This window comes from Homarus americanus, unplaced genomic scaffold, assembly GCF_018991925.1.
Source record: "Homarus americanus isolate GMGI-L3 unplaced genomic scaffold, GMGI_Hamer_2.0 scaffold40248, whole genome shotgun sequence".
Taxonomy (NCBI): domain Eukaryota; kingdom Metazoa; phylum Arthropoda; class Malacostraca; order Decapoda; family Nephropidae; genus Homarus; species Homarus americanus.
Window position 1 is genome coordinate 1,805,167 of NW_024712526.1, and position 25,370 is coordinate 1,830,536.

At 42.5% G+C, this 25,370-nt stretch overlaps 1 protein-coding gene across 1 annotated transcript in view; it reads left to right on the plus strand.

Moving 5' to 3' along the window:
* Window positions 1-25,370, plus strand: part of LOC121860768 (vacuolar protein sorting-associated protein 54-like) — a 110,255-nt gene that overhangs the window by 61,353 nt on the left and 23,532 nt on the right. Inside the window, exons 13-17 of the mRNA XM_042358133.1 lie at window positions 263-391; window positions 2,233-2,371; window positions 3,082-3,214; window positions 23,560-23,959; window positions 24,140-24,308. Coding sequence (XP_042214067.1) covers window positions 263-391; window positions 2,233-2,371; window positions 3,082-3,214; window positions 23,560-23,959; window positions 24,140-24,308 — 970 coding nt within the window. The remainder of the gene's footprint in view (window positions 1-262; window positions 392-2,232; window positions 2,372-3,081; window positions 3,215-23,559; window positions 23,960-24,139; window positions 24,309-25,370) is intronic.

Consider the following 25,370-nt stretch of genomic DNA (forward strand, 5'->3'; position numbering starts at 1 on the left):
TAGTTGACCAAGAGCTCGAACTAGCGGAAAATTTGATTTAATGAACGGGTGGCTCGAATCAGTTCGTTAAATCGAGAAAATAATTTGTTTTTGTTTTTGTGGTCAGGGGATTAAAGGTCAGCTTCACTACACAGTAGTTAACTAAGTTACCAAGTGTCTTCCATCAATATTGTGACCGCTTTGTTCTTTCATTTATGTGAGATGCCCTGTACTGTTTGTTCTCAAATTTTCAGATTCATATATTCTTATTATTTGTTGACAGGAGCAGCTCAGATGGTGAAGCTGTTTTAGGGGAGGTTGCCTGTGGACGAGTTTTAGGAGGTTTACGGGAAATTTTGTGTGCCACATGTGATTATGCACATGATCGTTGCGCCAAACTTCTGCATGCACGGTAAGAAAAATAGTTTTACTGATGTGTACCTACCTGCTAATTGTAGAATATACTGTACACTCCTCCCAAACTTTGCAGTGTCAGTCCATCAAGTATTATGTTTTTATTTTTAAATTAACATTAGGTTTTTTAAAAAAAATCATATTTTGCAAGGATGTTGCCCACTTTAAAATACAGTACAAGTGTTGTCAACCCATTTAACTTTTAAGTTTCTTGGGTAAAGAAATGCTTCCTCTACATTTGAAGTTAGTAGAGTCATAGAAATCTAATAATGCTATCCCCAATAAACAAAGTACTCTTTATATTCAAGTATAGTTTGAGTTTTTATGATAACATTTTTATGGAAAAAGTAGGGGGTCGAACTATACAGTACACGTGTTGTATTTTTGAAGGGTTCAAATTCATGCAGTTTTATGGGCCATTTATGGAGAATGATAACTACCCAGTACTGTACAGTCCCGGACGAAAGTTCTTGAAACGTTCAAGGTGGAGGGTGTAAAGTCTGCCCCCACCCTTGCTGGATGGTGGGTCGCTGTCCATCTTCACCCCCACCACACAAACAATCACCCAAGCAGTTCAATGTTCAGCCTTGATGCTTTCATTTCAAGGGGCCAAGGCATCAGCGTGCAGGACACAGTAAGCTCCTTTGTCCTTGGCTTGTATGCCATACCCCTTGATTCTTTATGTTGCAATACAAAGAGCAAAATTTCAATCCGAATAGATGCCGCTTTAAATCTACAAAACCTGATACAAATGAAGATTTATAAATGATTTCCCTTTGGTTTCTGTTTGTTAACATTGCTGGTGGCATTGTTGCCAAGATAGTGTCATCACTGTAGCCACATTCCCGTAGCCCTCACACTGTTTGCTGTCGTGGTTATTTTTCAACTTGTAATTTGGAATAAATATATGTTTTTTTTTTTTTTTTTTTTTTTATGTTCAGTTACATGCACACACAATCTTACATACAGAATGGGCAAAAATAAATAAAATAAATAATTGTGAAAACATAAAAGAGAATAAACATTTCTTCGTGTTAAGAGCTAGTATGCTGAGTGGGGGAGGGGTGGGTCAGTGGAGTGTGGGATCTTAGATGTTCTGAGTTGTCTCCCTTGTGTAGTGAAACAATTCACAAATATTTTGTGGTGCAGCAGCCAAATTACAATACAGTAATAATGAATAATAATGATGATAACAGCTCACAATACAATAATAATAATTATTATATTATTACTGTACTATAATTAACTCTCTCGCGCTTCATAATGCAGATCGTGTAAAATCATTGGGTAGCATTGTTTGCATCGGTGGTGTGAATTGCGTCATTAAACTTTATAATATTTGCCCCCCACCCCAAAAAATGATCAAGATAATTTAATCAAATTTTCATAGATGACTGCACTATGGTCATGGAGTCATTTATCTTTAAGTAAAGTATGTCTCGGAAATATACTCCCAGAATTATGAAACGCTTCCCAAATACCCTGTACTGTGTTATAGATTTAGTTTTATTGTTATGCACCAACGTAATATAGAAATGCATTTATTTACCCGGTAGGTTCTTTATTCAATGATATCACCACTTTATGTGCTGGAGATAAAAAAGTTTTATTGCTTAGAGGTCATTTACAGTACAGTATATGCCTTGGTACTTCAATTGTTAGTATTGTAGGGAAAATTTAGGATGATCCAAGAACATGTCCCCTGTTCCACCATATTACAATGGGTTCCCCAATCACAAATTCCTCAGTCACACTCTTATCGAAGAATGTATCACAAGTGATTGAGGAGGGCAACCTTTATAACAAGAATATTTTGAATGGTTTATATTTCTCAACCAGGTCAAGAGAACATGGCCTGGACAAAATGACAGCAAATGAGTTCTTGACTTTGTCACGCATCATTGAAGACTTTGTAGCTGATACAGAAAGTGTGTGTGGACGTAAAAGTACTTCATTCAGAATGGGATTACAAGGACAGGTGAGAAAAAATATTTTGAATAATATAAATAATTTTATAATTTTCATGTACATTCTCCTCACAGGCAGATATGCCTGCATGTTGCATGCTTTTTTTCCACAATTAGTAGAAGATATAATCAAATATGATATTGATAGTATATAAAATGACAAATTGAGCACTACAATGTGAGCCCATCTGAAAGGAGCCTGACCATCCCAAGGTGTTATTGCTACACTGGGAAGTTTCATTGGGTCCTGACTCTAAAGTCCATTACTCTTCCTTTATTCCCTTTATATTTATCTTCAGGTATTGGGGTAAAAATTAATAGAATAGAACTTCCTCGTGCTTTGTGTGACAAGTTTGTAGTAGAGTGAGATGGGCAGATGACTATGAATTTCAGTACTGTACAAGAACATCCATTTTAATTGTGAAACAGAACCAGATAGAGAATATCTGTAGAAAGATTTGGAACATTTGCAAGACTGGGGGTTAAAAATTTTATAGACCACTACTTGTCTCTATAAACTGTTAATAAAGAGAACTGTTATTGTTAGGAAGGAAGTTTGAGGACAGTCACCTCGTGTTAACTCACCTGGACTTAATTTTTTCTTATCACAGAAATGTTATATAAGTAACTCCTATGAATTATATGTTGAATGGATGGAAAGACTGAATACAGTAGCATATTCTCTTCACTTACTGTACATAAGCCACTTATATGTTCTCAGGCTACAAGATTTGTTCTGAGATTCCATGAAGAACGTGAAGCAAGATACAAACTGAACATGAATAATGAGCGATGGAAAGCTGTTCATGCCCCTCCTGACCTTCAACGCCTCCTCGATCACATATCTGCCACAGGTGTGTAAATATACTCATGCATTGATTCGTTTTACTTTTACAGTATTTTGTATAAGATTCTGTGTGCCTAATGTTACCACATAAATTGATTGATTCTTTTTTAGCAATATTCCTTGACACATTTTTGTCACATTTCTTAATATTTTTAGCATATTTAAGTACAGTATTTCATATCCTACAGCCACATAGATATTACTATAAGGAATAATAAGGTTTAAATTTTTTGTCTTTGTCTAAATTGCATAAAGCCAAGTAGCTCTCACAATACAGGGCTTATTGTGTTGGGTGGGGGGGGGTTGTGGATTGTGTACCTAGATCACCCAAAGTACCATATTCATATCTGAGGGTTGGAGACCATAGTCCTCCACTTAAAATGTTTTTGGGTTGTTTTTACAAGTCTCTTTGGAGAACCGGTTTTTAATTTCATTTATCCATCCCAGTCTCTGCCTTCCCCTGGCCCTCCTACCTTCAACTTTGTACACTAACATTTTGGGTATTGTCCCGTCATCCCTAATTATATGACAAAAGTATCTCATTATATTTTTTTCGGTAAATTCCAAGTACTGTACTGTATATTTTTATTGTAGTTTTTGCTAACCTTAGTACTTGTTCATTTGTTTACTGTCAGTTTAGTGTAACTTTTTTAACATTCTCCTTTAACACCACATTTCAAAGGCCTCTCACCTCTTTCTAACCCATACAACAGTCATGGCCATATACAGCTACTCCTCGACTTATGACATACTCGACCTACGACCACCCGCACACACGACCGCCGCATTCGGTACCAAAAAATTTACAAATTACGTTCGTATTTTCTAGACCGAAACGTTTCCGTCCAGTACGAGAGCGTCGCGTGGGCTGGGTCGCCTCGTGGCTACAGCATCCACGCAATAGAGCGCTCTGTTGGTGTTTGGCTGTCGTGTTGTCAATAGTGATCGCTCTGTGTACTGACAATATTTTTGTATCTAATTCACTTTAGAATGACTAGCAAGCATACAAGTGGGAGTGCTGGTGGTGCTCAGAAGAAAAGGAGACAGTCAATTACTTTTGAGACAAAAATGAAGATAATAATGCAGTATGAAAATGGAAAAACGGTAGCAACCATTTCACGCTACCTAGGTTTCTCGCACTCGACCATATCGACAATTTTTGAAGGACAAAGAACGTATTCGTGAGGTAGTGAAAGGATCAGCACCTATAAAGGGAACAATAATAATGAAAAGAAGACAAGGTCCTCTTCATGAGATGGAGAAATTACTTGTAATATGGATGGCAGACCAGATACAAAAGTGTGTACCCTTAAGCCTTCTAACCCTACAGGCTAAGGCAAGAAGCCTTTTCGAAAGCCTGAAGGAGCAGGCAGGAGATGAGAGCGACCAAAACTTCACAGCAAGTCATGGGTGGTTCCAAAGGTTTAAGAACCGCTGCAGTTTGCTAAGTGTAAAGGTGAGTAGAGAGGCAGCAAGTGCTGATGTGGGTGCTGCTGAAGCTTTTAAGGAGGAGCTAGATCGTGTCATCGTGGAGGGAAATATTTGATGTGGATGAAACTGGCTCATTATGGAAGCGCATGCCAGAACGGACATACATCCACAAAGAGGCGAAAACAATGCCGGGATTCAAGGACCGAATCACACTTCTGTTGGGTGGGAGTGTAGCTGGTTTCAAGGTAAAGCCCTTCATGATATATTCAGAGAACCCAAGGGCTTTTAAACTTGTCAGCAAGCACACACTGCCAGTGTTTTATCGCAGTAATAAGGAAGCATGGATGACCCTAGTACTGTTTGAGGATTGGTTCCTAACTTGTTTCATTCCACGAGCCAAGGAGTATTGTCTGCAACAAGGGATTGCATTCAAGATTTTGTTAATTTTGGATAATGCTCTGGGACACCCACCACACCTGGACGACCTGCACCCTAATGTTAAGGTAGTCTACCTTCCACCTAACACTACCTCTGTCATCCAACCCATGGATCAAGGTGCTATTGCTGCTTTTAAAGCGAATTATTTACGTGCGACCTTCGCTCAGGCTGTTGCTGCTACTAGGCTGTTGCTGCTACTGAAGGTGAGAAAACGCTCAGAGAGTTTTGGAAGGACTACAACATTTTGCAATGTACAAAGAACATAGCTGCAGCATGGGATGAGGTTACAGGTCAGTGCATGAATGGAATATGGAAGAAGGTCCTGAAAAGATATGTGAACAGTTTGAAAGGATTTAATGAAGATGAAATTTTTTTTTTACGGGAATTAGCCCACCCGGGCACAGTTCAAACGACTCGCAACGGGGACTGGGGAGCGGAAAAAAAAGAACAGAAAAAATAATTGAAAATAGAGAAGAAAAAGGTTATACTGTGTTAATCTACACCACGAAGATGCTGGGAAACCAGCTTTTTAAAGTCAGACAGAATGTATAAGTATGGAAACACAGAAGAAGGCAGAGCATTCCACAGTTTGGCTGTGTGAGGAAAGAAGGAGGTACTATAACAGGTTATTATCGTTTGACCGACATTCACAGAGAAACGGTGGGCACCTGCTGGCAAGAGGTGTGTTACGAGCCCACGGCCTTGCCGGCGGTACACAGGATGCCAAATCCACCAAACATTGCCCGTTAAAGTACCTGTAAAAGAGAGAAAGCGAAGCAACATTGCGGCAAAGAGAAAGGGAAAAGAGATTGTCGACTAAAAGAGGAGAGTGAATAAGACAAAATGCCTTTGATTCCACCCTATCTAATAGTTGGACAGAAGAAGAGCCACCCCAGATATGAGAGCAGTACTCCAAGCTAGGACGAATGAATCCCTTATATACTTGGAGCAACTGCTCAGGAGTGAAGTAGCTACGGCATCTGTACAGCATTCCCAACTTTCGGGAGACAGCTTTAGCTATATTGAGGATGTGTGATTTCCAGGACATATTGGAGGAAATGGTGAGGCCTAACATATTTATTTCAGAATTTGGCAGGATGATAGCGTCCTGAAATGTAATTGGTGAGAGATCGTCTAATTTACAAAGTGTAATTGGTAAATATTGAGTTTTATTACTATTGAACTTAACCAAGTTTCTACCTCCCCATTCAGAGATGCTGCACAGATCCGCATTGATAGAAGTAATGATATCAGTTCTAGAAACAGATCTAGTTTGAGAGTTAGGATGAAGAGGAAAATGTGAAGAAGAGTGAAGAGTAGAATCATCAGCATAAGAATGGATAGAATTAGTTGTAGTGTGAAGTAAATCATTGATAAAAAGAAGGAAGAGAGTAGGTGAAAGAACAGAACCCTGTGGGACACCACTACTGGTAGAGAAAGAGCGAGAGATCGATCCCTTCTCAACAACTGCCATGGATCGGTTCTCAAGGAAGCTAGAGATGAGAGAACAAAGTGGGGGAGAGAAACCAAAAGAGGGAAGTTTAGATAGCAAAGACTTGTGCCATAGCCTAAGAGAGGATGACCAAAGATGGGTGCAATAGGAGAGCAGATCACCAGTAGATCTCGCCTGCCAAAAGTCATACTGGTGATCTGACAAAAGAGAAAGGCGTTCAAGGTGACGGAGGAAATGGGAGTTCAAGATAATTTAGAAAATCTTAGAGAGGGATGAAGTTAGGGCAATGGGGTGATAGTTAGAGGGATTAGAATGGTCACCCTTCTTCGGGATGGGCTGAACCAAGGCATGCTTCCAAGAAGAAGGAAAAGTTTGAGTTTTGAGGGAGAGGCAAAAGAGGCGAGCAAGCACAGGGGCCAGAGCTTCAGAACACGAGGGGGTATTCCGTCTGGTCCATGCGCCTTACTCACATCCACCCTGGATAACACACCGGCATCCCTGCGAGTGGAGATTATAGGAAAGTGCATAGGTTCAGTAGGAGGTGCAGGGGTGGAAGGGATAGAGTGGGAATCGTCTAAGGTGGAATTAGAGGAGAATAAGGTGCCACAGAGATTGGCTTTGTCAGGGGGAGAGTTGGGTATAGAGTTATCAGGTCGGAAGAGAGGAGGAAAAGAGGGAGTGCAGAAATTATTACAGATGTTTTTGGTTAAGGACCAGAAGAATTTACTAGAGGAAGAATTAGACAGAACAGCGGTCTTTATTTTTATAAAATTCTGCTTGGCCCTTCAAAGAATAGCCTTACAACGATTCCTAGAAGTAATGAAAGAGGAGTGAGTAAAAGGAGAAGGAGACAGTTTTATAGTTTGATATGCCCCATCTCTCTCCCTATATGCAAGAGAACAGGAGTGATTAAACCATGATTGTAATGTGAAAGTTTTGGTAGAAGATGGGTTAAATGCATTCATACCACCCTGTATACCCCAGCAATGCTGTCAGCACACCGAGGCATCCCGAGTGGAGAGGCAACATTCATCCCAAGGAAAGTTGGTGAAGAATTCTCGCAAGGATTGCCAGTTTGCCCTCCGATAGTGCCATAGTTGATGTTTAGAGGGGGGTGGGGGAGGTGGTCGTTCCCAGTTTGATTTAATAGAAATAATATTGTGATCAGAAGACCCTAAGGGGGCAGAAATTGAGTATGAATAGTGTGACGGGTTAGAGGTAAAACAAAGATCAAGAATGTTAGCAAGTTGATCGTGTCGATCAGGAATGCATGTAGGGTGTGTGATTATTTGTTCCAAATCATTAAGTAGGGAAAAAGAAAATGCCTCAGCTCCACCTGGATCATCCCTTGCAGATCCAAGTCACACTCTGTGATGTACACTGAAATCTCCTAGGTAGAGGATCTCGGTGTTGGGGTGTGTGGATAGCAATGACTCGTGGCAAAAAGTGAGAGTCAAAGAATTCCAAATAGTTGGTAGAGATGGGAGAACAGTATAGGAAACAAAGAAAAATAGTCACAGGAGGTCGAGATATTTTGAGAAATTTCTGAGATTAGTGAAGCACTTTCTACAGTGCATCACCCGCTCTTGTCTGGCCACACTACGTTCTCGGCTCGGTACGCTGCCCTCACTCGCGGAACATCACAGCGTCCCCAAGTGACACCAAGCCAGTCTCTGTTACAACTTCACATCATTCGTGTGTACTAAAGTGTTTTTGTTCTAAAACTGTACTCTAACCATTTGAAATGGCTTCCAAGCACCCATCAAGTGCTACTGATGCTAGTGTAGTGAAGAGGCAATGTAAGACCATTACCCAGGCTACGAAAATGGATGTATTAACCCGATTTGAAAAAGTGGAACGTGCTGTGGACATAGCCGCTGTGCTTGGTCTAACCCCCACAACGGTGCGTACTGTCCGGACCAACGCTGACAAGATTAAGGTTAGTTGCTGGAAGTAGTTCTTCTCTGAGTGCTACTAAGACGACTCATACTAGAAGCACTGTGATAGAGAAGGTGGAAAAGATGCTGGCAATGTGGATGGAGGACCAGAATCAACGCAATGCCCTTGTGAGCCTTATGGCTATCCAGCATGAAGGAAACAGAGGGTGAAGGATCGAAGGAAGAGTCCTTTACGGCCAGCCAAGGATGCTTTCAACTATTTAAGCGTCGTTATAACTTTCACAACATAAAGATGACTGGTGAAGCTGCCAGTTTAGATACGGTTGCTGCCAAGACATTCCCGCCAACAACGGAGGAGGAGCAAACAGCAGCGGAGGAACCCCAGTCAGAGCAGAGGAGGAGGAGGAGGAGGCAATTGCAGAGTCTCAGTGACTCACCACCCTCCTCCTCTCCCGCCCTCCTCCGCTCCCACCCTCCTCCTCCTCTCCCGCCCTCCTCCTCCGCTCCCGCCCTCCTCCTCCGCTCCCACCCTCCTCCTCTCCCACCCTCCTCCTCCGCTCCCACCCTCCTCCTCCGCTCCCACCCCTCCTCCTCCGCTCCCACCCCTCCTCCTCTCCCACCCTCCTCCTCTCCCACCTCCTCCTCTCCCACCCTCCTCCTCCGCTCCCACCCTCCTCCTCTCCCACCCTCCTCCTCTCCCACCCTCCTCCTCTGCTCCCACCCCTCCTCCTCTGCTCCCACCCTCCTCCTCCGCTCCCCACCCTCCTCCTCCCTCCCACCCCCCCTCCTCCTCCTCCCCACCCTCCTCCTCTCCCACCCTCCTCCTCTCCCACCCTCCTCCCGCTCCCACCCTCCTTCTCCGCTCCCACCCTCCTTCTCCGCTCCCACCCTCCTCCTCTGCTCCCGCCATCCTCCTCCTTCGCTCCACTACCCACCACACACTCGCTCCACCACCTCCGCCCATCGGTGAGTACCAATACAAACTTAGTACTGTAGTTCTATACAGGTCTGCCTCACTTATCGCAAAGGTTACGGGCATGAAACTTGCTGCGAATATCAAAATTGCGAGTAACGGAGCAATTTCTCCCATAAGAAATAATGTAAATAGGGGAGATACGGGTGGTCACGGCCGTTGTTTTACTCAATACATAGAACACAAAATAGATAAAGAAACAAGGGCATAATATCAAATAAACATCAATAACAAACACAATGAGTTTATTAGGCAAAAAATGTTTACAAGTTCAGTTCAGTATACTGTACATGTTTGAGTGTTTGATGTTTATGTGCGTAGGTGTGTGGGGTAAGTTTTAAACGTAGACTGTTAATTTACCTCTGATGTGCTGTGTTGCTTGCTTGCTGATGTTGGCAATAGGGGAGAGGGTGAAGGTTTACTGGGGTGAGAGGAGGCTGGTGTCGTCAGCCACCTCACTCTCCTCACTGCTGGTGTCATCAGCCACCTCACTCTCCTCACTGCCACCGTCGTCGGCCACCTCACTCTCCTCACTGCCAGGGTCGTCAGCCACCTCACTCTCCTCACTGCCACGTGGTGGCCACCTCACTCTCCCACTGCTGGTGTCGTCAGCCTCACTCTCATCATCACTGCCAGGGTTGTCAGCCACCTCACTCTCCTCACTGCTGGTGTCATCAGCCACCTCACTCTCCTCACTGCCACCGTCGTCGGCCACCTCACTCTCCTCACTGCCAGGGTCGTCAGCCACCTCACTCTCCTCACTGCCAGGGTCGTCAGTATCCCTTAGGCCAATGAAACTTATTTATTTAAATTTGTTTTCATAAAATAATTTCATTCAGAACATTTATTGAGAGGGATCATCAAGATCTTTATTTGTTGCCAATCAGGGGCACAGACATTATCCCCAAGTAAACACTTAAGGGAAAATTCCTACGTGCGCACTATCACCCGGCAGGGTTGACAGTGCTGAGCCGCTAACATAGCGCTCTATTGGCAGCAAAGTTCACTGTTACTCTAGCAATATTTATTGGGTTGAGAATTCCACCCTGAATTGGTCTCATATAATCCATAGAAGGTGTAAAGTCCATTTCAACATAACCTCAGATTGCTAGTAAGACCGGAAGGTCAACATTCCGGAAGGAACGCTAAGTCTAGCAGCCTCGCTAAAGTTCGCCTGAACCCGCTACTGAGGACATCAAAGTTATGAAGAGACAAACTCAGCTCTGGCCTTTTTGCTGAGAACAAATAGAAGCCCAAGGGCGGAAGCCCAAAGGTTTTGTGAACGTACATAAGAGTAGGGAGAGAGACAGTCATTGTATTCATATTAGCACGTGAATAATTGGGACAAAGATCGTAACCAATATACATATATATGTATACAGTATTTATAAATAGATATATTTACATATTCTCTAAAAGTGAAGACGAGCCCGGGGGGGCGCAGCGACATTCACTGAGTGACTTAAAGGCAAGGAATAGTCACAACGATCTAAATGACTCACAAAGAAAATGTGTTTTGGTCGCCATGCTGACCCAAAGTCGTATAAGAAAATGTCCCAAATACAATAAATGAGAGACACAACAAAATAAAAGTCACTCTACTTCATCACTGCTATTAAGTACAAATACCGTATATAATATCCTTGCGGAGGTGAGTATTTCAGCAATTAGAACACAAATTCACGGAGCTTCCCTTTGTGTGTTTTATAGCTGAATCGCCAGGCAAGAGATGAGCTTCGCAGGGTGCACTGAGGCTGGTTGAGGGGATGACTTTGAAAATAGCAATTAAATGCCAGGTAGCAACGTGTCCTCCTAATATTACTTATTAACTAATTATTAGATGTTTTAATTGCCTGTGTGTTGGCCTGGCGAATTGGCTAGGAATTAACACACCTAGATAGCATTGCTGATCGTCGCATTCAGAGCATTGAACAAAAAAAAAATCAAATTTTTTTTTTTTAAATTAAAAATCTACAATGAAATACAGTACACTAAACGTAATAAATAATGAGGAATGGATACAGTGTGACTGAGCACTTACCTTAAATGTAGTCAGCTGAATGCACACGGGGCCCCCATAATTTTCTATTTACAGGATACATGGAGACTATATTAATTGGAAGAAGCAGAAGAGGAGACAGGGCTGGGTGGGTCATCAATGTCGCTTTCTTCAGACAGGTTTATGTACTGTGGAAACTTGCTGGTTAAAGGTATTGGATCATCTTGAGGGAGTGAAGAGGCAGCACTGGTGGGGCGTGAGGAGACAGCACTGGGGGACTTCTTGAAATAGATGTCCAATTTAGACTGCACTGTTTGCTTTTTCTTTTCATTATAAATCTCCCTGTAGCAAGCTAGTGACTCTTGGACCATTCTGTCAACTTTGGCATAACGCTCATAATTTTGATCCATGCCATCAAACATTTGCATTCCTTTATTAATTGTAGCAAATGCCTCTGCCATATGTTTCACTGAAAACTTTTTGGGGGGGTGCAGGTTCTTCTTCTACATTTTGTCTCTCTTCTTCCTCTGCAATTTTCTGTGCATCTAGTTCAATAAGATCCTCGTTACTGAGCTCTTCTGCTACACTTTCAACCAACTGTCCAACATCTTCAGTATCAATTTCTAACTCCAGCTGTTTACCTAACTCCACTATCTTGTTACTAATATCTGAAATAACTTCATTTTCATTAAATCCTTTGAAACTGTTCACATATCTTTTCAGGATTTTCTTCCATATTCCATTCATGCAATGTTTTGTAACCTGATCCCATGCTGCACTAATGTTCTTTATACATGACAAAATGTTGTACTCCTTCCAAAACTGTCTGAGCGTTTTCTCACCTTCAGTAGCAGCAACAGCCTGAGCGAAGGTTGTGCGTAAATAATACGCTTTAAAGGCAGCAATAGCACCTTGATCCATGGGTTGGATGATAGAGGTAGTGATAGGTGGAATGTACACTACTTTAACATCAGGGTGCATGTCGTCCAGGTGTGGTGGGTGACCCGGAGCATTATCCAAAATCAGTAAAATCTTGAATGGAATCTGTTGTTGCAGACAATACTCCTTGGCTCGTGGAATGAAACAAGTCATGAACCAATCCTCAAACAGTACTAGGGTCATCCAGGCTTTCTTATTACTGTGATAAAACACTGGCAGTGTGTGCTTGCTGACATGTTTAAAAGCCCTGGGGTTCTCTGAATGATAGATCATGAAGGGCTTTGGCTTGAAACCAGCAACATTCCCCCCCAACAGAAGTGTAATTCTGTTCTTGAATGCCTTGAATCCGGGCATTGTTTTCGCCTCCTTGTGGATGTATGTCCGCTCAGGCATGCGCTTCCACAATAATCCAGTCTCATCTACATTGAATATTTGCTCAGGCAAATAATTCACTTCCACAATCACATCATCTAACTCCTCCTTAAAAGCTTCGGCAGCACCAACATCGGCACTAGCTGCCTCTCCACTCACCTTAACATTGTGTAGACTGTAGCGTTTTTTAAATCTATCAAACCACCCATGACTTCCTGTAAAGGTTTGATCACATCATCTCCTGCCTGCTCCTTCAGGCTTTGGAACAGGCTTCTTGCTTTAGCCTGTATGGTTAGAAGGCTTAAGGGTACACGCTTCTGTATCTGGTCTTCTATCCATATCACCAATAATTTTTCCATATCGTGAATAGGACCTTGTCTTTTCTTTGATATTATAGTTCCCTTTATAGGTGTTGTTCCTTTCACTACTTCACGAATACGTTCCTTGTCCTTCAGAATAGTGGATATAGTCGAGTGTGAGAAACCTAGGTCGGGTGAGATTGTTGTTACTGTTTTTCCATTCTCATACTGTGTTATTATCTTCATTTTCATCTCAAAAGTAATTGCCTGTCTCCTTTTCCTTGGAGCACCACCAGCACTCTCACTTTTACGCTTTCCAGTCATTATAAAGTCAATTAAATACGATAATAACGAAAGTTCACAGCGCGATCAGTATAGGATACGATAGCCAAACACAAACAAAGCGCTCCACTGAGTGAGTGTACCCACGAGGCGACCCGAGACGCACCACCCTCTCACTCGGGACGGAAACATTTCGGTATAGAAAATGCGCACGTCATTTGAAAATATTTTTGGTCACGACGGTCGCAGTCGTATGTCCCGACGGATGTACGGTTAGAGCAGGTCGTAAGTACCAATGGAGTAAGTCCATGTGGTCGTAAGTCGGGGACTACCTGTTACTTTGTTCCTTACAAATACACTTATACTACTATTTACAAGCACGTGACACATTGTTTTAGAATGTTTTCTTGGAGTGGTACTCCACGAAGGAAGGTGGACAGAGACCAACGTCACACTCCTTGAACCACGTCGTCACGTCCTTACGCTTAGCTGCGCACTTTGTGGTGTTAGCACAGACATAACCGCCTTTGCCCCTTATGACCACCTGAACCAGTCGGTAAGAAGTCCGTGTTGTGACGAACAACCCAGTCACATGCAAGCAGTCTGTCAGGTAGGCCTGCTTGGCTGTGATGTCGTGGTACAGCTGCCATATTTCTCCAGGAGTTGCATTATCACTTGCTTCTGAAAAACGCCAAGAGAGGTTTTTTCCCGGTTTTTACAAGGTACAAGTTGTATGCATTCAGGATGGTGATGTCCAAGAGTTGTAGGCACATCATCTTGTACCACTTGAGACATTTCCTTAGACACTCAATTGAGCTGTCACTCATGTCCACGAGGCGCATGTTGACATTGTAGTCCACAACAGCGTCAGATTTTTTCATTACCTCCTTAGGTCGACTCCCTTTTTCCACTGTCAACCATTTCACCCTTGTGCACGGTTGACAGCATCTGTACAGTACGCTTATCTTGCCAGCATATTGCAAGCATCTTGTCTGCTTCCTTCAGCTGGATCTCTCCTCAGGCTGGTTTACCAGTAAACACGGGCCAGTGTTTTCGGTTCTTGCGTACAGTTCCACATGAACCGATGACATGTTCAAGTAGGAACTTGGTCATTGCAGGAGAAGTATAATAATTGTCAGTGTAGAGGATGTGATTCCCTCCAAAGTAGCGGTCCATAAGTTTCTTGACAACAGCGCCAGAGAAACCATGTGGGTCGTCCTTGGGTATGTCTACGTCACTTGCTGTGTAAACTATGAGATCTAAGACGTACCCAGTATCACAGTCAGTGTACACAGCACAAAGAACCTGATCCCAAAGCGATGTTGTTTGGAAGGAATGTATTGTCCAAAAACAACACGTCCTCTGAAAAGCACCAGAGACTCGTCCACCACTACGTTTTAAAACGGTCTGAAGAACTTGGTAAAGCGTTCCTTCAGCATTGTAAAAACTTTCCTTATTCCAAAGTCTGTCACCAACCACAGGAATGTTGTTATCTACAAAGTGTAGATAACGTAGGATGGAGGCAAACTGGTCTCTGGATATGAATTCTGCAAACAATGGAGTTGCTGTGATGTCATCAGGAGACATCCAATACAGTATTACCCCGCTTTATGCGGTTTTTTTTTTTTTACGCGTTTCTACATTTACGCGGTAGCCCGCCAGACCTGGAATGTTCACTTTACGCGGTGCATCTACTCTTTTACGCGGAGAGCGGCTGGCGGTCATCTAATGCTGCGCCATTTTTGGATTCAAACCTCCTGCCATGTTGGGTAAGTGGCGCGATTAGGTTGCGCAGTGTATGTCTTTGTTGCATTATCGGTGACGTCATATGACGTATCGGACTGTGATTGGGCCAAGCATCCTTACCTCCCTCCCCGCTAGCTGTGATTGGTTTAATGTAATATGACGTGCCCCGCCGCGGGAGCGATGAAGCCCGTTGACCTACCCGCGTCAGTTACACCCCTCCCTGCTACACCGTGTATATCGTTATCTATTGTTCCATAAGAATGGCTGCCACCGGACCACAACCACAAAGAAACCTTGCATTACCTGGACCCAGCCGCCCTAAGCCAAAGAAGATACTACGTGCCCTAAGCTACGAAATTATATACAAGATCATCCAAGAGTTGGAGAAAGGAACAAAACAGGTTGATTTGGCGCGCCAGCATGGTGTGAACGAATCTACGATCCGGACAATCAAGAAGGATGCAGCCAAGATAAAAGAACACATGAACATCACAAAGTCTGCAGGTGCTTCTATGATCAAGTATTGCCACAAGGTGCTTCTCAAGACGGAGAAATTACTTGTGAGCTACGTGATTCGTCAGGCAAGACGGAACATGGCGGTCGACACGCGCTCAGTTCAGGAGTACGCACGTGAACTGTACGCAGCAGTGTCACGTAAGATGAGAATTGCAGAGCCCAAGCCCTTCAATGCTTCCTCTGGGTGGTTGCAGAGGTTTAAGAAGAGGAACAAGACCACCAACATTAACATTGGTGGTGAAGAAGCTAGTGCTGACCGTGCTGCGGCTAGGGATTTTCCTCCGTTTTTACGTGAGATTATGGAGGAAGGACAGTACACCGACGACCAGGTGTTTAACATGGGCGAATCTGGTCTTTTTTTAAAAAAAGCTACCTTCCAAGACCTTCGTTGTGAAGAATGCCAGCAAGTGTCGGGGCCGGAAGTTGCAGAAGGAGTGCATCACCGTCCTGTTTACCACCAATGCCTCCGGTACCTGTAAGCTCAAGTTATCGGTGATCCACACAGCACGCAAGCCGCACGCCTACAAGAGCATGGACATGACCAAGCTGAATGTCCACTGGCTGACCGCACGCAAGGCATGGATGTTTTCTACTCTGTCCCTCTCCTGGTTTGATGACTGTTTCGTTCCCAACGTGAAGAAATTCTGTGAGCAACAGAATGTTCCATTCAAGATTTTGTTGCTGCTTGACAACGCACCAGGACACTCGCCCCTACTGTTGGATCGTCACCCCAACGTAAATTGGTCTTCCTTCCTCCCAACACTATATCATTAATCCAGCCCATGGACCAAGAATTGATCTGTTATGTGAAAGCTGCATTCTCTGCAAAGAAGTTTAAGCTCCTGAACGACTATACCAACACCAAGGATGATTTGCGTAACCTGGATGACACCGATAGCAAGAGCGAAGAGGACGAGGAACAACAGTTGGCAGAGCAAGAAGTACCTGTGAAACACTTTTGGAGAAAATTTAACATCAAGAAAGCTGTGGACTTCTTGGTGGAGGCATGGGATCAGCTGTCTGTAGCAACGGTTCGTCACGCATGTAGACATGTGTTGCAAGGTATCCCAGGTGGAAGGCAGAGTCAATATGTGACTGGTGAGGTTCAGACTGTTGAAGTAGCAGTGGACCTTACCAGAGAAGCTGCGCAAAGTGTTACAGCTAGAGGCTTCTCCGAGACCACCAACTACAACATTATGGAGGTGATAAGGGATCCTTATGTGACTGCCGACGAGATGTTAGAAGATGATGACGTCAGTGAAGAGACAGGCGGTGCATCATCCCGAGAAGAACACAAGTTATCGCATGGTAATGTAAGGGATGCCATCGAGTGTGTTGAGAAACTGAAGCTCCTCCTTTCCGACGACCCTGACGATAACCGGTATGAAGTCTTCACTACCCAGCTGTTGCAGGCTATGGAGCCCTACATCAAGGTGTATCACGACAACATCAACACTAGCCGCGAACAAAGCATTACCGAGTTCTTCGCCCGCACCACAGCCAGCCCAAACCAGTGATAGTGACAGAGACAGTGATGGTGACTTTGAGGGACTTGTCAGGGAGGCCCTGATAAGTGCGGATGACAGTGATGGTGACTCACCTGAGGGCCAGTAGCCTGCCCTCTGCCTCGGAATCAGCCTCCATTCCCGTACGCCGACCCATCTCTTCTACTAAAGTAAGTGTTAAACCTAACATTGTTTTTTTCTAACCTAACCTACCATGACATATGTGTTAAGCCTTGATTTTTCTTTTACCTTTATTATGTGTGTGTGCATACCATCATAAAGTTAAGATGTTATTTTTACAAAACGTACGTATTGTGTCGGGAAAAGTGGAGTTTGGGGGTCAGCCGGTCTCTATTTCAATTAATCCCATATGTTCTGTTGTTCAATTTATGCGTTTCCCACTTTACGCGGGCCTCCGTGGGTTCAATTGACCACGTAAAGCGAGGGTTCACTGTACTCCAGAAGTATATATTTTTTCACATGTGCCATCAGCATCAGTAATGGAAAAAACACATACAGTTCGGCAACACCGACATCACTCCATCGACGCATGTGTGGCGAGGGGCCAGAGCCGGGGTCAGCCTCACACGTGTACTGATGAAATTTGTTTGTCTCAGTACACAGTAAGTCCATAATTGCACCATCAAAGAATGCACAAAAATAATCTCTCACGTGATTCCTTTGTACAAGGAAATTCAAGAGTAATTCCACTTGATGATCTTCTGAAATCAGGGATATCAGGCTGGAAATTACTGCCATCAGACCAAACAAAGGCATCCATTGTCCCTTGTTTAGGCCGCGAGCGCGTGGCGGAGGTATGCCTTCTGGCTGGGCCTCACTGCCCGCGTCCTCCTCTTCCTCGCTGGTTGACACAACATCGTCTAACTCGATGCTATCCTCTTGGTCACCAGGCTGATAATTACTGCCTTCATCACCACTTTCACCAGAATCGACCACTACAGCACTCATATAAAAAAGTTCTGTCCTTATTTCGCTATCATCCAGTGGAAGATGCGGGTGGGCACGAGAAGTTGAGGGGTTACTCTCCATGACCACGGGTGAATGGTTACTGACCGCACTGGGCCTACTCACACTCTCCTCCGTGTTCCAGGAGAGAAAAATAGTCATGCTGGTATATGTTAACCCGGGTTGGGCATTCAAACAACAGCGGGAAAAGGCGCGCGTTCTGAAACGTCACCCGGGGCATAGGGGTTAAAGTACTTAATCCCATATGTTATCGCCGCTGGCTTATAAATGCTGGTGTTAGTTTTTGAAGAACGCTGCCTTCATCGAACAAACATTGGATCTCTCAGCACCCCCCACCCCACGCGGCCTGTTGCCTCGTGAGATGCGGCCGGGGGGCGGTGTTTACCGCTGGCGTCAGTACTGGCGAGTGAGTATTGGCGTGTGAATGCTAGCGTTTGCTGCCCTACCCGAACAAAGATTGGGGGGTGGGCGGTGTTTACAGAGAAGAGGTCCTGATTCTGCTAAATGAATGGTTTATAAGGGTGCCATGGCCACCTGAACTCCAGGAGATCGCTCACTCGAGTGATGCTGTGAGGACCAGCCCTCGATTGATGCTGTAAGGAGCAGCCTTCTGCTCTCACTGATAAACACCACACAATCCTGTCCAAGAATTAGTTCTGAGACAATTTACACAGTACTGTTGTCTCTTGGAACACCATACTGATCTGCATTGACCTGCACTTGTAAGTACAGCGTAAGTGAAGACATACCCCTCGGTACTGAAATATTGTTGACTATATACGTCTACTCGTTTCTGCCTAACTTGGAGTAATAAGACAATGCAGAATGAAGTGTAGCTAAGATTAATAGAGTTATGCACTTTGTATCATGTCACTATGCTCAATAATCAATTACAATTAAGACAAATTGTGTGAGACTAACCAATTATGTATCAGATAGATCACCATGTAATACTAATGAACGCCTTGTTGTCTGCAGGTTTTGACCACATCAATAAATATTGAATGCGTCAACAGGCGGGTTTCAATCATTCCCTTTGACTTGCCCGTCATCTGAACGTCCTTATTCTCAAGGCGTTTATACCATAGTTAGAATCTTGAGGTTCCCCAGATGACCAAAACCAAAGTAATACCAATATTGTTGTAGGGGCACTGGGCAGCTATAATCCATTGAACTAGTTTGTGTGCTTAGTATTATTTATATATTCAAAAAAGTTTTACTGTGTTGCACAGTAAAGCATAATTAATTATATAATAATATTCATTTACTGAGCCGCTGGGAAGCTCGCCCCAACCAGTGACGTCACAACCAATCACAGAGCTTTTCGCAGTCACGTGACTTTTCAGCATATTTAACCCTTATTTTTTTCCACTTTTTGGCCCAATTTATTTAAAAATATTATTACCATAGTGAATTTAAACTTAGAGTGTCCAGGAGCATTATCTATCACCAGGATCACTTTGAAGTCAATGTTCTTCCTCCGGCAGTACTGTTGGGCTTCAGGAACAAAGTGCTTGCCAAACCAATTGGTGCATAAAGACATAACCCAAGCTATCTTATTAGACGTCCAATAAACATTGAGCTGCCACATACAGTATTGGCATGATGGTAGGCTCTAGGACAGGCAGCACAGTTAACAACCAGGGGTTTCATTAAGAAACCTCCACTTGCATTAGCTGTGAATAAAACTGTAATCCTGTCCTTTGAAGTCTTTACACTCCTTGTCTGTTTTTCATCCTTGGCAATGAAAGAGGTCTTATGTGAGCACTTACAGAAAATGTCAGTTTCGTCACAATTGAAGATCTGGTCTCGGCAATAACCACCGTCTTTCACAAGAGCTTGATAGATAGGTAGATATTTTTCTTCTGCTACTATATCAGCCGATGCACTCTCCCCATGGTAGTGGGCAAACTTGACTTCATAACACTTCATAAAAGCAGCCAACCAACCAACAGAAGCATTGAATGGTGGTGGAGAGTTAACACATTTCTTCTGTGAAACTGCACCATAATAAACATGTGCTTGATGCCTTATCTGTGGCCCAGACAGGTCGCCCTACTAATGGTTTCTTCTTTCCATCCACTTATGAAGGCAATGTTTTGTGATAACAAGCAGTAGGTTTCGTTGTGAATTATCGGAGAACGTCCTGTTACTATAAAATCTTGAGAATGCGTTCACAGAAACAGCTAAGGCTTCCTTCTTCTTCTTAAGGGAATGTATGGTTGATTTGGGGCAGTTGAACCTTCGCATCGTTTCACAGATACGAGGACCACTCTTGATCTTCTCAAGCATCTCTCTCTTCATTTCAAAGGTGTATTTCCTCTTCTTGACCCCCTTACAGTAGTCATGTTTGGCTTGGGGCTTTCCTTGTTGACCTTCTCTATGGCCATCATTACCACCAGAACCACTCACAACATTAACATTACACACCTCACGCATTGTTAATACACAAGAACCATTAATACACAAGAATCGTTAATAGTTACACAAGAATCTCGCAAAACGTAAGCACAATGGGTTACGTAATCCAAGGTCACTGTACTGCTCTCTCGCTCATTCAAACTAACTGCCCTAAACCAAAAACACTGTGGATAACAAAGGACGTCGACAATGCGTGCTGCCCACTCTCCATTGACTCGTGAAACCTGTAATGAAAATCGCTGTTCTTGAGATCCTACTGTATATTGTTGTTACAAAGCATAAGTTACAAATTTAGACATACTGTATTTGGTAAAAATTCCAATGAACTACCTATATAGAGATGCAAGTCCGTTATATAGCGGGTCCGTTAAAAGTGAAGAGCACATCAAAAGGATTCTATGGAGAGAGACACGTCTGTTATATGGAGGTTTCACGGGAAGGTGATTTCAGGATCTGTCTTATTTTTCTACATTTTCTCTACTTTTGTCTTGTTTTATACTTTCTCCTGTAGGTATATTAGTTGAAGAAATCCTTCATATTTATAAATATTGTACAGTCGGCCCTTCACATACGCGGGCTTAGCATACACAGATTTGCAAATACGCGGATTGCCCCGCTGGAGGAATATTCTGTACATTGAAGTAGTTGAAGTACAGTAAAAGTCCAAAAATCCAGATGCCAGAAATCCGGACCACCCGAGAATCCGGACTTTTCGAAAACTCTATTTTTTTTTTTTTTTTTTTTAATATAGCGGGCTTTTTTGTGTATGTTTGCATGCGTGAGCACCACTGCTACACAGCAACAGCAAGCGACCACACGGTCGCCACTTTAAAACGAGCAATCAAACTGTGACAATGTATGTAAGTTTGAGTCCTACTGTTTCCACTTACAGAGTACTACTGTACAAGCCCATAATAATGGCCCCTAAAGTAGATAAACTTCGTTGTGTGAAGAGAAAGAAGAACACGTTGAAATTGAATGACAAACTTGAAATAATTAAGAAACTAGAACGTGGTGTGAGCAATACTGTTCTAATGGAAACATACGACATTGGAAAGTCTACAATTTATGATATAAAAAAGGCAAAAGAATAAAATTCTAGAATTTACAGCTTTTTCTTTAAAACTGCTCGTTTTGATAAATGAAGCATGCTATATTTGCTAATGAATAAACTATCAAAATGTTTCTGTTCATCTCTGCTTTATTCCTCCTTAAATTTGAATTTTAAAAGTACTGCCTGAGAATCCGGAAAATCCGGACAGACCCAATCCCCAAGCAGTCCGGATTTTTGGACTTACTACTGTACATTCAAATCTCGCGCGGCACCCCACACACACACACACACACGCGCGTCACACCACCCCGTGCTCCCTCACTCAGTCAGTCTCGCTGTAACCGCGCTTGTGTTGACATCAGCATTGTAGGTCGACCCTGATTTTTTTACCAAAAAATCATTAATTTATGATATTCCTTGTTTATAGGTCGACCCAAATTTTTGAGGGTATTGGAACAACAAAACCTTCAGTAGAAACACTCTACGTCCTATAAACTGAGGCTCGCCGTGCCTGAAACACAGAGTGCCGAAGGCAAATTGTTTACCATTTATTATTACGACACTTTACACTGAAACGCGGTTAGTTTCAACAAAAATATTGTATATTTCCATTCAAGTATTTATTCAAGTCAATTTGGAGGGAATATTATTGTAATACAACAGTTTTTTAACTAAAAACCAGTACTGTACACTAATGTATAACAATTTTTATCTCTTGAGCAAAATATATGACGTTTATATTCAAATTATTGGCTATCTTGCAAGGATTCCAGCAATGCAAATTATAATCTCCTAACTTTAGTCTGAGATATTATATAAAATAAACACCTTAAAGAATAAAGTTATCACCAATCTTTTGTCTGGGAACACAAGGAGGGAGGTAGCCAGGGAGCATGGGAGGGGGGGGAAGGTGAGGTGACAGACTCACAGAGTGTGGTGTTTATTATTTACTTGAGATAAGATTTGACAGTTGGCGCTGAAGGCCTGCCTGTGTGTTTATTTATCATTACTTAAGAGTGACTAAGCTCTTCTCATAATTTGCCACCCAAACGACCTGGGTGAATATAACTTACATTGCTGGGATTCTTGTAAGATAGTGATTTATTTGAATACCTGTATAAACAATCTATATTTGCAATAGACATAACAATTTAAGTACAGTAATTATTTAGTACATGGACAGTACAGGTTTGTTCCACGGTAAAATCTTTTGAACAACGAAAGAAAGCGAAAGTCATTGTTTTCGTCATGATTTTATCCCACTTTCCACTGTAATACGTAGGTCGTTTCAGCCAAAATATTACATTTCCATATTTATTTCTGAGAATATATTCATTCAGTCACAGTGAAGGTAAAATATACTTGTGATGTAATATTTTAATGAAAATACCCGGTATTTAGAATTACGGCATCGTAGTTTTCTTTTGTTTCAAATTTAATTAACAAAGATTGATGTTTCAAATGTAATGAAGAAAAATTTATGTACAGTATCTATAAATAAACTTTAAAAAATGAATACTTTATGTTTTACATCGTCCTTTGCATTCCATACCATGCATTTGGCTACTTTGGGCTTGCTATGATGACGCAAGAGATCTGCCCTGGCAACTGTACCAACGCTCACAGCTGGTGGTGCATTGGTGCGTCGTTTCCATTGTTTACTGGTAGTTACTGGTAAATATTTTTCAACCTAACGAAACTGTTACCCATTTAGAGGTCAACCCCCAAATTTTTGCCAAATAATTTGGTCTTAAAAACTCGAACTACACACAGATATATACTGTAAATAAGGACATGGGGGGCCAGGGGTTTCTTGGGGGGGGGGGTGCAAAAGTATACGGATTTTTAACATTCACGGGTATCTCTATTACCTAACCCCCGCGTATGTTAAGGGCCGACTGTACAGTAATCCCATTTTTAATTGCTAGCAAGCGTCTGTTGCTTTATTTCTATACTAGCCAAGACAACACAAATCAATGTGAGTAAACAGCATTATTAGATCATTGATTTTTGATGATGTTCTTTCTCTTATTTCACAGATACTTTAGTAACTCCACCTGCCATCCAAGGTGACAGAGCTGACACTGAGACCAATACCAGCAGCACTAGGAGTACACTCAGTACTTCTACATCCAATACTACCATTGTCACTGCTGCCACTACCATTATTACCACTGTCAGTAATGGCACCACTGAACACAACTCTAACAGTGGTGGCAATAGTAGTAATAATGATGTCATTGGCAGTTATAGTACTGGTGGTGGTGGTGGTGGTGTGGTAGTTGGTGGAGAGGAATATGTAGTGGTGGGAGTTTGTGTAGTGGTAGTGCGATTAATTGTGGATTACTCCGAGTGTGCCTCCACGTTAAGATTAGCGGCACAGCAGCTGCTAACACGACTGACAGACCTGCTGAGGAGATTCAATTCAGACACGTGCAGGCAAGTAACCCAGTTCTTCCTAAATATGGTGTACATAATTCTTAACGAGGCATTGGTGAGAATTGGCCATAAAACATTGATGATGATTACATGAGTTGCTTAGTTTTGTACTCAGCTATAATATGGGATTCCAGGATCAATCCTCCATCATCATAATTTATCTTCTTTGTTTCATTCCAGACTTTTGATTGAAGCTGGTGCAGTTGCCCTTGGGCTCAAAACTATTACAATTCGAAATTTAGCGCTGGCCTGGCGATCCTTACAACTATTACTAACTTTGCTGCCGCGCCTTAACACACATTTCTCTACCCTTCTTCGACCAGCCATTGTTGTAAAAAATATAGAACAAGTAAGTGAAACTATTTTTTACTCACCTGAATTTCTTAAGGCTGTGATTATTATGTAAAACTTGTTTAGGCTCTTCAGGGTCTCAGAAACGAAACCTGTTTTTCCCTATAAGTTATTACAGATCGATATACGATTGATCAGCCTTCTGTACAGTGGCTTTTCGATGTCCCTAACCCCATTGTATAATGGTCTACGTCTGTATACATAATTCAAGTAAATAAACCCTTGACTAGAATGAAATTATCCAATTAACTTCAATGCTCACAAGTTATAATACTGTACAGTTTTTTCTCAGTTTCATGAACTAATTTGAGTCAACCCCTGCTCATTAAATTGAAATTTTCACTAAATCGTGCTTTCCATTATGTTCACACGATTCACCGGACTATTTCACTAAATCGAGTGCGATTCCACTAAATTCCACACCAAACGCTCCACGCATTGCTTGGCGCGTCAGGTTTGTTTACATCTGCTTAGTCTGTGTCCTGCCGCCACCGCGTGTGTTGCTCACTGCTACCTCTCACTCGACTAACTACACTGGACCACCTTAGCTTTTGTCTTTATTCAAGACATCTTCAGAGGCAACTGAATTTACAGGGACTGAGAGAGGCTTATATACAATGGGTGACCTTACATAGCATCAGGTCAGGTCAGTAACATGGGGTCCACTAATCCACACACCATCTCCACCGCAAACGAAAGAAGAGCTTATAAAAAATGGGTGACATAACAACAGGTCAGGTCAAGTTAGGTCAAAACATGAGACCCACTAATCACCTATCCTACATCCTCCTCAAATGCTTTCTAAGTATTTTTAACCTTAGGCCAGAGTTATTATTCATTAATTAATACCCCAACATCACACACACACAACTTCTAAAGTTTAAGTCTTTTGTATGAGACACAGTGAGTTGGAAGCACACTGGCAACTTCCCTTTTCACCAATGATTTTGTTTACTTGCACACATTATCATATTCTTGTAGGATCAGCTTCTTAAGATATATGTTTTATCATTGATAATATAAATTGTTAAACACTATATAATTTGCCATCTAAATTACA